Raw genomic sequence first — 12,684 nt, forward strand, 5'->3', positions numbered from 1 at the left:
GGCCAGATTACAAATCTCATTTTATTCATTTGTAAAATGTCCAGACACCTCATTTAAAGTTATATGAGCTTTCTTCATTTTGTCATTAAAACTGATTGCTTTTTTCAATAATTAAAAAAAGACCGCTAATACGCAACTTACATAAGAACGGCAGTACTGGGTCAGACCAAAGGTCCATCTAGCCCAGTATCCTGTCTGCCGACAGTGGTTAATGCCAGGTGCCTCAGAGGGAGTGAACCTAACAGGTAATGATCAAGTGATCTCTCTCCTGCCATCCATCTCCATCCTCTGACAGACAGAGGCTAGGGATACCATTCCTTACTCATCGTGGCTAATAGCCATTAATGGACTTAACCTCCATGCATTTATCCAGTTCTCTTTTAAACGCTGTTATAGTCCTAGCCTTCACACCCTCCTCAGGTAAGGAGTTCCACAAGTTGACTGTGCGCTGTGTGAAGAAGAACGTCCTTTTATTTGTTTTAAACCTGCTGCCTATTAGTTTCATTTGGTGGCCCCTAGTTCTTGTATTATGGGAATAAGTAAATAACTTTTCCTTATCTACTTTCTCCACATCACTCATAATTTTATATACCTCTATCATATCCCCCCTTAGTCTCCTCTTTTCCAAGCTGAAAAGTCCTAGCCTCTTTAATCTCTCCTCATATGGGACCCTCTCCAAACCCCTAATCGTTTTAGTTGCCCTTCTCTGAACCTTTTCTAGTGCCAGTATATCTTTTTTGAGATGAGGAGACCACATCTGTACGCAGTAGTCAAGATGTGGGCGTACCATTGATTTATTTAAGGGGCAATAATATATTCTCAGTCTTATTCTCTATCCCTTTTTTAATGATCCCTAACATCCTGTTTGCTTTTTTGACCGCCTCTGCACACTGCGTGGACATCTTCAGAGAACTATCCATGATGACTCCAAGATCTTTTTCCTGATTTGTTGTAGCTAAATTAGTCCCCCATCATATTGTATGTATAGTTGGGGTTATTTTTTCCAATGTGCATTACTTTACATTTATCCACATTAAATTTCACTTCTACAACACTGGTGAGACAAGATTTTTCTGGGCACCTTTTTATCCAGAATGATATGGGTGAATTAGAGGGAATGCAGAGAAAAGTAACAATAAAAAGATTGAGGGGTTCAAGGGATGGTTTTGAGGAAAGATTGAAAGAACTTGGCATGTACAGCTTGCCTTAGTGACTAAGAGGGGCTGTTCTAAGAGAGTAGAGGAATTGGTAGGATGTAAATGCAAAGATGGGAGATAAATCGTTTTGAGTGGTATAAGTAAGCATAGAAGGGATGAGATTGAGCAAAGGAAAATGAGGCTATCAAGAGAGTGTTCCTAATAGTGAGATCTATCACACTGTAGGATGGTCTCCCAAAGGAAGCGGTGGAAGTGCTAGTAACTGAGTCGTTTTAAAATTGGACTGGACAAAGAAGTGAAGAATATATTGTACAGGGCAATCCTGTATAAGCAGAGGGAGAGAGGAAAAGACTAAATAATCCTTTCATGTCTTCAGTGTCTTTGATTCTCTCTCAGCAGATTTGAAAAGACACTCCTCCTTTGAAGTAAGAATGGAAAACACCATAAAAGGACCATCGGGCCCTTACCAGCCCAGGCTTGGTTAATCACAATCCCACTTCTTGCTTTCCTCACTTAAAGAAGGGGAGAAATCTCATGTAGAAAACCAGTAATTTCCAACTTACTGGAGAATGGGAAAGAATTGAGACCTAGTCTAGACTTACAGGTTTTGGCAGCATCAGGAGAGTGAAAAATTGAACCTGTAACTGTCATGTGTACGTCAACAAAAGCCCTAGTGTAGACAGTTATACAGCAAAACAGTCTTTTACCAGTATGGTGAATTCTGTTCAGGGAAACTGGTTTAACTAGAAGTAGAACTTTGCCAGTATAAACTGTATTTCCACTAGGAGAGTTTACTGGCATAGCTATATGGGCAAACCTTTTCTAGTGGTGACTAGACCTTTTCCTTTTATATTGCACTTTTCATCTGAAGATCTCAGAGGTATGCAGGGATGGATAATTATGTTCCCCCGTATTAGAGATGGAGACATTGAGGCACAGCGGGTTGGACCATCCAAGGTCACACAATGAGCTAGTAGGAAAAGCTGCAGCTACAACCCAGGTCAAGTACTTGGACTAGAATCTCGTCCCAGTGCTTTGCCCACTAGAGCCAGTGGGAATGATGTTATCTGAAACCATTCATGCTGCTTTGCCAATAGAGGAATTGATGTGGATGTGTAACAAACCTGAGAGCTGCACTGTGCTTTCAAAGCCATTTCCTCTCCACTTTCTCTGCTCGCCTACCCCTTGATCTCTATTGCGTTTTCTCATTATGATTGCTTTTTTGGCTTCTCTTTCTTTTCTTGGGGTCCTCTCTCTTCACTTTTGTCTATGTCTGGCTGACAGCAAAATGAAACTGACTAGATTAAAGATTTCAAGTTGTGGGAAATATTGCTTTAGATTTTGAGATCCCCTTCAGCTTCACAGCCAGGAGGGGGGAAGAGGAGTAAAGTGAAACTGACTAGGTTCTCAAATTCAGAGGGCCAGATCACCAGCTTAAAGTAAGTCAGCAGAGCTCCATTCATCTCAATGCAGCTATGTTGATCTACTCCCGCTGAGTATACAGCTCAAAAGCATAAGATAGTACAGTAGTAGTAAGTGTCTTTGATTCTGGCTGCACCAAAGAGGCTAGATTTTTTTTCAATGCTCTGATCCATCATGATTGTTGTTCCCCTGCCAGCTGAGCCTCTTGCATTGAAATGGGGTTTAGACCAATATGAAGTGAAGTAACTAAAATGCAGCTGAGCCAGAATGTACAGAGAAAACTGAACAACCAGTATCTTGAGCACTTTCCATTGCTGCTGTTTGCCAGCGTGAACCAACTGATACGCAAACCTGATTCTTTGCTGAAACACAAACCTGATTCTTACCCCTCAAAAGGTCCAACCCCTCCATTGAAGTAATTGGCTAGACTCCAGTGGGAAGAGGATCAAACTCTTATAGTGGTGTACATCAAAAGTAACTCCACTGAAGTTAATAGTTACACCGCTGTAAAACAGGCCTGAGTTAGAGGAAAAATCAAGACCACCGGGCCGAAGAAAACTGTAACTAATATGCCTGTACCAGAAGACAGTGAGTGAGTATGTATGAATGCACACCCCCCTGCCACACTAGTGAATCATAGAAATGTAGGCCTGGAAGGGAGCTTGAGAAGTCATCAAGTCCAGCCCCCTACACTGAGGCAGGACCAAATAAACCTAGACCATCCTTGACAGGTGTTGGTCCAACCTCTTCTTAAAAACCTCCAGCGATGGGGATTCCATAACCTCCCTTGGAAGCCTGTTCCAGATCTTAACTACCCTTATAGTTAGAAAGTTTTTCCTAATACCTACCCTAAATTCTCCGTTTCTGCCAATAAGCCCATTATTTCTTGTCCTACCTTCAGTGGACGTGCAGAACAGTTGATCACCAGCCTCTTTGTGACAACCCTGGACATATTTAAAGACTGTTAGCAGGTTCTTTCTCAGTCTTCTTTTTTTCAAGACTATCCCCAGGTTTTTTTAACTTTTCCTGACAGGACAGGTTTTCTAAACCTTTTTTTCATTTTTGTGGCTCTCCTTTGGACTGTCCCATTTATCCACATCTTTTCTAAACTGTGTGGTGCCCAAAACTGGATACAATACTCCAGCTGAGGCTCACCAGTGCCAACTTGAGTGGGGCAGTTACCGCCCATATTTTACATATGACACTCCTGTTAATACACCCTAGGAAGATATTAGCCTTTTTCACAGCTGCATCACACTGTTGACTTGTATTCAATTTATCATCCACTGTAACCCCTGGATCCTTTTCAGCAGTACAAATGTAGTTGTGCATTTGATATTTCCTTCCTGAGAGAAATACTTTGCACTTGAATTTCATCATGTGGAATTCAGAGCAATTCTCCCATTTGTCAAGGTCCTTTTTCATTCTACTCCTGTCCTCCAAAGTGCTTGCAACCCCTCCCATCTTGGAGCCATCTGCAAATTGTATAAGCATACTTTCCACTCCATTATCCAAGATTTTAAGGAAAATATTGACTAGTATCAGACCCATGACTGACCCTTGTGGGACCTCACTAGATATGCCTTCCCAGTTGGACAGCAAACTATTGATAACTACTGAGTACAGCTTTTCACCCAGTTGTGGACCCACCTTATAGTAATTTCATCTAGACCATATTTCCCTCTTTGCTTATTAGGGTGTCATGTGGAACTATGTCAAAAGGCTTATTAAAATCAAGATATATCATGCCTTCTGCTTCCCCACTATCCACTAGGCCAGTAACCCTCTCAACGAAGAAAATTCCTTATTATCCTCTACGTGCTTATGAATTGATTGTTTAATCATTTGTTCCAGTATGTTTCCAGGTATCAAAGTTAGGCTGACTGGTCTCTAATTCCCAGGGTACTCTTTTTAAAGATAGGTACTTTCTTGCTTGCCCTTCTCCTACGCCACACTTCACTTATGAGCATGTCATGTGAAACAGTGTCAAAAGCCTTACTAAAATCCAAGCTATAATGAGGGCTAGCAATAAACCACCGCTGATTACTTTCTGTGGATTGTTTTTACCTTCCATTGTTTTTTCCCTTTTCTTCCCGGGACTTTTGTTATAAACACAAATGACCTTCCTTCCCCGCATCCTCAGTCAGGACTGCTGGGCATAGTATTGTCCCTTTAGGCTTCCGTGTATGGGGCATGGCCACTGACTGAAGGAGCAACGTGCAGTGGCTCAGCTGGACAGCAATACTTGTGCTCTTTCTCTCTGTCCTCCTTCCGTCTTTCCTAACTCTTTCATTCCACTGTTTATCCTCCCCTTTTGCCTCCAGATCGATAATATCCATGTCCACCAGGAAAAGGAATCCATAAAATCTTTGCCATAGAGAGTGACGGCCTCACTCAACCAAATTAGAAATATGTAGGATTTGGCAAACTACCACACTCTTCTCCATTACGATGATGCTTGTGTGACAGTAGATTATCCTTTTTTACAGCTCCCACCTGTCTGAGTTGTACATAGACTGTCACAAGCCAGTGTTGGCAACGTCACAGTTTGCTACCATGACAGGCAACACTGTTTAGTGGCTTGAGTGCAGGTTTGGGAGTCGGAAGACTTTGGTTTTACTCCTGGTTCTCCCTCTGACTCCATTTGTGATCTTGGGCAAGTCGCTTCACTTTTCTGCATGAAAAGGGATGATATTGCTTACTTACCTCAGTCAATCACCTTGAGAGTCCAGTGTTGCCAACCCCAAACATTAAAAATGATGAGTTATGCCCACCCCCCACATCATGAGATTTTAATAGTAAATGTTGGCTTCTTTTAATTTGCCTTCTGGTTTTTGAGCCTTTTGAGTTCATTTGGCTCAAACTTCCCAGCTTTTCTCCATGTAGGCTAACCACTTATAAACATGAAAGCTAAGATTCTCCAGAAGCTGGGTCTGGAAGTAAAACAGCAACTATCACACAAGACATCATAAAATTATGTGAGCTGGCAACAGTGGCTCCACCCATGCCGGGAGTGGAGGAGTGCAGAGTCTGATGGTGACTATTGTATTACCATGGAAGGGGGCACAACCATTTGACTGTGATAGTACAGGGGTAGGAAGAGAATTCTGACCAAGGAATACAGACGGGCTCTCAATGTACAGTTTAGTAGTGATGCCAAAGGAGAAAGAGAGCTTAGTGACAGTCTTATTCTTTTTTTAAAAGAGTTTTTCTGAGTGTAATGGGGACTCCTTACTTTCCCCCATTCTCTTGCAATTGACCTTTTGCCTTTCTTTCCTGTCCTCTTGTTTCCCTTTTCTCTGCCCTTTATTTCTAGCAAGACTGAGGACTGGGGCTATCTCAATGAAGATGGAGAGCTCGGCTTGGCCTATCAGGGTCTAAAGCAAGTTGCCAGGTCAAATGCTTTTTTCTTCTTCCTCTTTCCTTTCCCCCACCTCTTCCATATGCTTATATGTACTCTCTCTGCCTCGCTGTCCTTTACAATAGGAATTGGAGATGGGGCTAACCCAAGCTGAACCACCATAACTTTGAGGGGGAGATGGAACCTTTCTAAGGTTTTGGGAAATTGTGGTCCTGAGCCAAACCTTGGCACTCATGTCCGTCTCTAGGAATACAGCAACCAACTCAAGTTTGGGTTGGGATGCAGTTCGGCAGCATTACTGCAAGCATGTATCACTGTATCCCACACTAAAACTGTGTCCATGAACCTGATTCCCAGAGGTGCTGGGAAACCTTACCCTATCCGTGGGTACTGCAAGTGCTCAGCACCTTTTTGGATTAGGGTGAATGTGCTTTAGAGATACTTATATTTGGTGGGGAGGAACAATGGTATTTTATGAACGAACTCCTGGCTCCACTGAAGTCAATGGTATAACTTCCACTGAATTCAGTGGAGTCAGGGTTTCGCCCCAAGTGTCACAATTATAGTCCCTTTAGCTCTGACTGCACTTCTCCTTATGTAAAAGTGTATTAAAGTGCTCTGTTCATGAACGTGTAAGAAAGGATGCTAAGTCCCTTTTAAATGTATTTTCTTTGTCCTCTTTGCATGCTCAAATTCACCTGGATTACTCCTTTTCCACTTAATCCAATGTCTAGAAGTGTGCCAGAAGGAGAATTATTACTACCTCCGACACTCATTCCAATGCACTCCTGTTTTGTGGATGAATATATCAGAGGGAAACATTGTAGGTGATTCCTGCAATTTCAGTGTCCCCCGTGCAAGGACAGTGCATCTGTAATAACTTCTCCAAACTAATCACCTTTTAGGAGGATGAATAATGGTTAAAGTAGAATCTAGGAGTCCCAATTCCCAGTAGCCTATTCCCAATTCTGATACTATTTGGAGTGCTCAGAACTTCTGATAATTACATGATAATCTTTCTACCATCTCACTTTATCCTTCTGTAATACAAGGATGATAATACTTATCTGCCTCACAGAGAGGTGCTGTGAGCCTCTCCATCAGTGTTTGTAAAGTGCAATGATCTGATGAAAAGCACTATCAGGGGGAAAGTAGTAGTAATATTGAAAGCAATCAGAGGGTGGGTAGCAGCTCTTTCGAGAATAATATGAAAAATATGACGGGGATGATTGGCTGCCTATATTCCTCAGAACAGCAGTTACAAGAGGACCATATTTGTCTGTGTGTTTGGTTCAGATCTAACCTGATCCCATATGAAACTGCATCATGAAAATACTTGTACTTTTCTGCATAGTGGAAGGTTTTGCACCTTCGAAGCCCAACACAATATTAACCTCTGACAATATGTCATTGAGGTCAGGTTCATTATTATCTCCATCTGACAGATATAAAGTGTGTGTGTGCGTGTGTGCATATATATGCAGAAAATGGGGAGGAGGTTGGACTCCGCTGAACAGAACAACTGAAAAGTTTTCAGCTGAAAATCAAAAAGACAACATTTTCCATGGAAAGCAGACATTTTGCACACACACAAAAAAACAAAAAACTTTGGCTTGTTGAAAACCAAGTTTTCTGTTGAAGCACAATTTAGATAGAAAACCTTTTTGACCTGCCCTAATTAAGGCCCTGATTCAGCAAAGTACATAAGCACGTGTCTACATTTAAGCACAAGCATAGTTCTCTTGACGTTAGTGGGATGACTCATGTGCCAGACTTCATGCATGTGCTTAAGTACCTTGCTGAAGACCACACAGGAAATCAGTGGCAGAGACAGAGCTAAATCTTTGGACTTTGTAACTTTCAGTCTCTTGTTCAAACCATTCAGTCTTGCTGCAACCACTTTGCTAGCATTTGTAATCTTGTTTAGATCCTGTTGGAATACTTAAAAGCACTAAGGGAGAGATTTCCATTTGGTACACTATAATTGGTACCCTTAAAAATAAATTAACTTGCCAAACATTGTTTATCAGTACACCCAGCAGTGCAGCCGCATTCAGGAGGGCAGTAACCTTTACATGATGAATCGTTCTTCCGTTTGAATTAGGAAAGCGTGTGGGAGGAAAAGGAGAGAGAAATGTGCAAAAATGGCTCATACGGTCCATTTTACTGAAAGTACATCTTGTGCTTTAATTTATCGCTGCACAGAACTACATGCTGTGCATCCACATGGAATTCTTCTCCTTTTGTGATTAAAGGACCCCCTTCCCCCACCACCACCCCCCAAGCCACAGTTTCAATTTTCCTTTGATGCACTTTCTAAGGGGTTTATTTAACTTATTATTCTTCAAGATGACTTAGAAAAGAATAAAAAATAAATGGAAAATGGAAACTTCTTGCAGTCTTTCTGCCGTATCTGAGTCAGTGTGATATTTTCCACTGCAAAGGGTTATAAAGCTAAGCCTACATTTTCAGAAGTGACTAGTGGTTTGGGGCATCTCAGTGTTTGGGTGCAAAGCTGAAGCCAACTTAAAGCGGCCTGATTTCCTGAAATTGCTTCGCATCCACTGTCTGAAAATCAAGCTGCTTTAAGATGTTTCAGATTGGGCATCTAAAAATGGAAACACCTGAAATCACTGGTGGTTGTTTAAATCTAGGCTTAGGTCTTCACTAATTCATACTTGGCTGTTTTTTATCTAGTTATTTTAAAGTATCTGTAGATATTTGGGTTTCTCAGCAAAGGATGTACAGTAACTAAACACCTTACCGCTGCTTTGTAGGAGAAGTGTAACTTTCATGTAGCACACTGAGAGCTTGATCCAGTTCCCACTCATGTGAATGGGAGTCCCTCAGTTAACTTCAGGGAGTGGTGGACCAGGGCCATAGCACCAAATTGTCTCCCTCCCCACAAAACTACACGAATCTTCATAGCATTTTTCCCATCACTTGAATCTAAACCACAACTGGGTGTCTTTCTGAAAGATATGCTAGAGCTCAAACAGAAGTCATGGGCTTGATGCAGAAGTTACTGGGGTACTTTGGCCGGTGTAATACAGAAGATCAGAATAGATTATCATAATGGTCCCTTCACTCCTCCTCTTATCAGGCTCCTGGAAGCCCAGCTTCAGGATCAGAGGAGAGAGCACGAAGAGGAGGTGGAAACGCTGAAAACCCAGATGGAAACCCTGAGAGAAGAGATGGAGAAACAGCAGCAGGCATTTTTCCAGACCCTACAGCTACCACCAGAGGCCCAGGTGGAATTTGGCATCCAGCAAGAAATCACACGTCTCACAAATGAAAATCTGGTAAGAGACCATGTAAAACCACTGTCCTTCATGACCTATGTTGTAAAAACAGATCAGTGGTTGATAGAGGTGAGATGGGAAGTACTCCCATCACACCCACCCTTGTATATGAACCCAGCCAGCCAGCAGAGCTGCCTTCACATAAGCTATATGCTCTAGTGGTCCCAAGCACTCCCAGTGGTGCTCCAACAACATAGTGGGCAATTGCTGTAGAACACTGAACCACTGGTTTATAAGGGTTGGATGGTGAGTAGGAGAACTCATGCTGTAAAAGATCATATTTTGTGATGTACCCAGTGACATTGTGCCATTCTCTGGACATAAGCAAAATGGCTTAAGGCCACAGTCTGGCCCTGTGTGCTTTAATATACATAGTGGGGAAGAATAACTCCCTCCACTAGCAGGAATAATGGCTGAAATGTTATGGTCCATCTTATGCAGGAAATCAGACTAGATGATCATAGTTGTCCATTCTGGCCTTAAACCTCTGAATCTATTAACGTTATTTATAAGTAGGGCTACGGTTTTGTCACAGAAATCATGAATTTGAATAAAGTCTGTAACATCTTGGAAATGGCTGTAAAAACACATTTGATTAGGCCCCCAAACTGAGTGGCATGGTGACCTGGTGCACGGGGTCACAGCACCATTTGGGTTTGGCCCATCCGCCCCTCCATCTATGGAAGGGTGGATGGGCCATACCTGAGAGGCACTGCATCTCCATGTGCAACACCCAGAGCAGGGAATCGGGGTCCCGTCCCATGTGTTAGGACCTGCTGCTGCAGGGTGAATGCAGGGTGGGCTTGCTTGCCAAATCTTCTCTTCCCCACAGTGCCTCACCTTCAGCACCCCCAATAGTCTTCTGTATGGTAATGTAGCAAAAACTACATTATTTGGTGACCTTTCTGTGACTTTTCATTCTTTTGCACACCTGTGCTGTGAAATTTATTAAAAATTTGTGTGCCAAAAGCGTAGCCTTATTTATAAGCATTGGCATTTCCTGAGCCCATGTGGGTGGGTAGATGCTGCTGCCTCACTCAAGAGAGTCTGTTTGGAGAACTTTATCATGTTCAAACAGACAAGTCAGAATCATTTACATATGAATGGCAGCCAGGAAATAAAGCCCTGAGGTGATAAACTATAAATCATTACCTACTGCATAATACTTCCAGGAGGAGTCAGGAACGGGAGACCTGGGCTTATTTATGTGAACATGTAGACAGATGAAAGAATTTCCTCTTCAGCTGATGTTAAACAGTCATTCAGAGAGGAGACCCCATGAGACCAATTTGGGGGGCAACTGTTAACTCATTCTTAATCCTCTGTGTTAGGGAAAAGTATGTCATACAGCAAAACAAAAATCTCTTGCTCGCTGTGTGAGGCGTTCAACTTTCATCCCTTGGCAGAGGTGCATCTCTTGCCTGCAGTGACGGTAGCAGCAGCAAACCCTAGAGATAAAGGAGAAAAGCTTAGCCCTTATCCTGTTCCATTGAAGTCGGTGGCACTTATGCCATTGACTTGAATGGGAGCAGGATCCAGCCAAATGATTAATATATAGCATTTATGCTTATGCCTTGACAACAAAACAGCCCATCCTAACCCAGCACCATGAGCCTATCAGTCATTTAGTGGGTGATTAACTCTTTACATAGCCATCAAAGGGAGGGGATGACCAGCAGTATATCATGGGGATATAGGATGTAGAATAACAAAGCCCAAGGCCCAGTCTACACTACAGAGTTAGGTTGACATAAGGCAGCTTTCATGGACTTAGCTCTGTAAGTGTCTATACTAAAATGTCGCTCCTGACGATGTAATTTGCCCGCTACACCAACTTAACTCCACTACTGTGAGAAGTGAAGCGCTTAGGGTGATGTAGCTAGGTCGATGCAGTGTCAGTGTAGGCACTGCATTGCTTATATCATTGCATTGCGGGGAAGGGATAGCTCAGTGGTTTGAGCATTGGCCTGCTAAACCCAGGGTTGTGAGTTCAATCCTTGAAGGGACCATTTAGGGAACTGGGGTAAAAATCTGTTGGGGGATTGGTCCTGCTTTGAGCAGGAGGTTGGACTAGATGACCTCCTGAGGTCCCTTTCAACCCTCATATTCTATGATTCTATGTTGCTGCCTTTCAGAAGCCATCCCACAATTCCCCACCCTGACAATTAAATCGGTGCAAGTGCTCCTGGGGAGGACTTGCACCGCCAACACAAGGAGCATAATGTGGACATGAAAAAAGCAATGTAATTACTGCAGTGGCTGTATGTCAACGTAACTTAGGTCGACTTCATTTTGTAGTGTTGACTCCCTATACGGAGGTTAGGAAGAAGAATCAGATGTAGACGAGTTTCTTTTCCAAAAAGCACGTGAAGTGCAGATCTACTCTGAAGTGAGACTAGGCACCTCCTTACTCAATACTTCTGTGCCCTGTGGGTGTTCACAATCCCATATGCTGATTTCAATGACAAATATAAGTTTTACTGCTGTTTACTCCTGCTACCACCAGAGTCAGCACAACCGTAGGAGAGGGAACTGGATTCTCGCCTCGCTCACCAATCATCAAAAAAGAAAAAAAATTATGATCAAGTTCCAGTTGCAGGGTGAAATTCTGACCTGTTATATGTGTGAGAGGCAGCACATGAATAACTGTAGGCCTAATTTGGCCTGCAAACGCTTTGTTTCTGGCAGTGGGACATGAGGTGGGAGTCTCAGGTTCTAGGGTGAGTTTGCAGGCTTGTCTACACACACACGATGTACTGCTCTAACTATACTGGTACGGCTGAAACTACATCCTCACTAGTATAGATGCAATTATGTCGGTATAAAGGTGCCGCGTGTCATTATAGCTAATCCTGTATGGGAAGGAGAATCAGCTGTAAAGCACCTTTCTACTGATATAAAACTGCATCCAGACTAGGGATTGTACCAGTATGACTTTTTTTAACCAAAATAATTGCATACACCCTGAGATAATTAAACCAGCACAAAAAATGTATGTAGCCCAGGCCTTAGGAAAAATAATCTGTCTACTTGTAAACTGAGTAGGTTTTTTATGGGAGTCACTGAAAGGCAATGAACAGGGACTCCCTCCTGCTGTTTTTTGGAGTCACTGTTTGGAGCAGAGTCATGCTTTAAATACCATGGCAACATTATTTTAAAAGACTTTTTTAAAGGCAGTCATTGAGGGCCTGAACATGCAAGAGTCTGAGCATTCTCAGTCCCACTAGATTCATTGGGAATTGAGGGAGCTCAGAAGTTCATAGCATCAGGGCCTCACGCCATAAATTCTGGATCAGAAGGTTGCTGCTAGGGAGAGAAGAAAGATGTTCTTTAAAATAATCATGTAGGAAACTGTTTGAAAGCTGCCATTTTCTCCCGCTCTCTCACCGGTGTGCAGGAGAAACTTGACAGCAGGCTTTCTCTACTTTTCCATGAAAAGAAG

At 42.6% G+C, this 12,684-nt stretch overlaps 1 protein-coding gene across 2 annotated transcripts in view; it reads left to right on the plus strand.

Moving 5' to 3' along the window:
* MYO5B (myosin VB) overlaps positions 1-12,684 on the plus strand; it is a 385,776-nt gene that overhangs the window by 346,585 nt on the left and 26,507 nt on the right. For both annotated transcript variants that reach the window (XM_054031756.1, XM_054031755.1), the window contains exon 30: positions 9,044-9,242. In XM_054031756.1, the coding sequence (XP_053887731.1) occupies positions 9,044-9,242 (199 nt within the window). The remainder of the gene's footprint in view (positions 1-9,043; positions 9,243-12,684) is intronic.

Source organism: Malaclemys terrapin, chromosome 6, assembly GCF_027887155.1.
Source record: "Malaclemys terrapin pileata isolate rMalTer1 chromosome 6, rMalTer1.hap1, whole genome shotgun sequence".
NCBI classification, from domain to species: domain Eukaryota; kingdom Metazoa; phylum Chordata; order Testudines; family Emydidae; genus Malaclemys; species Malaclemys terrapin.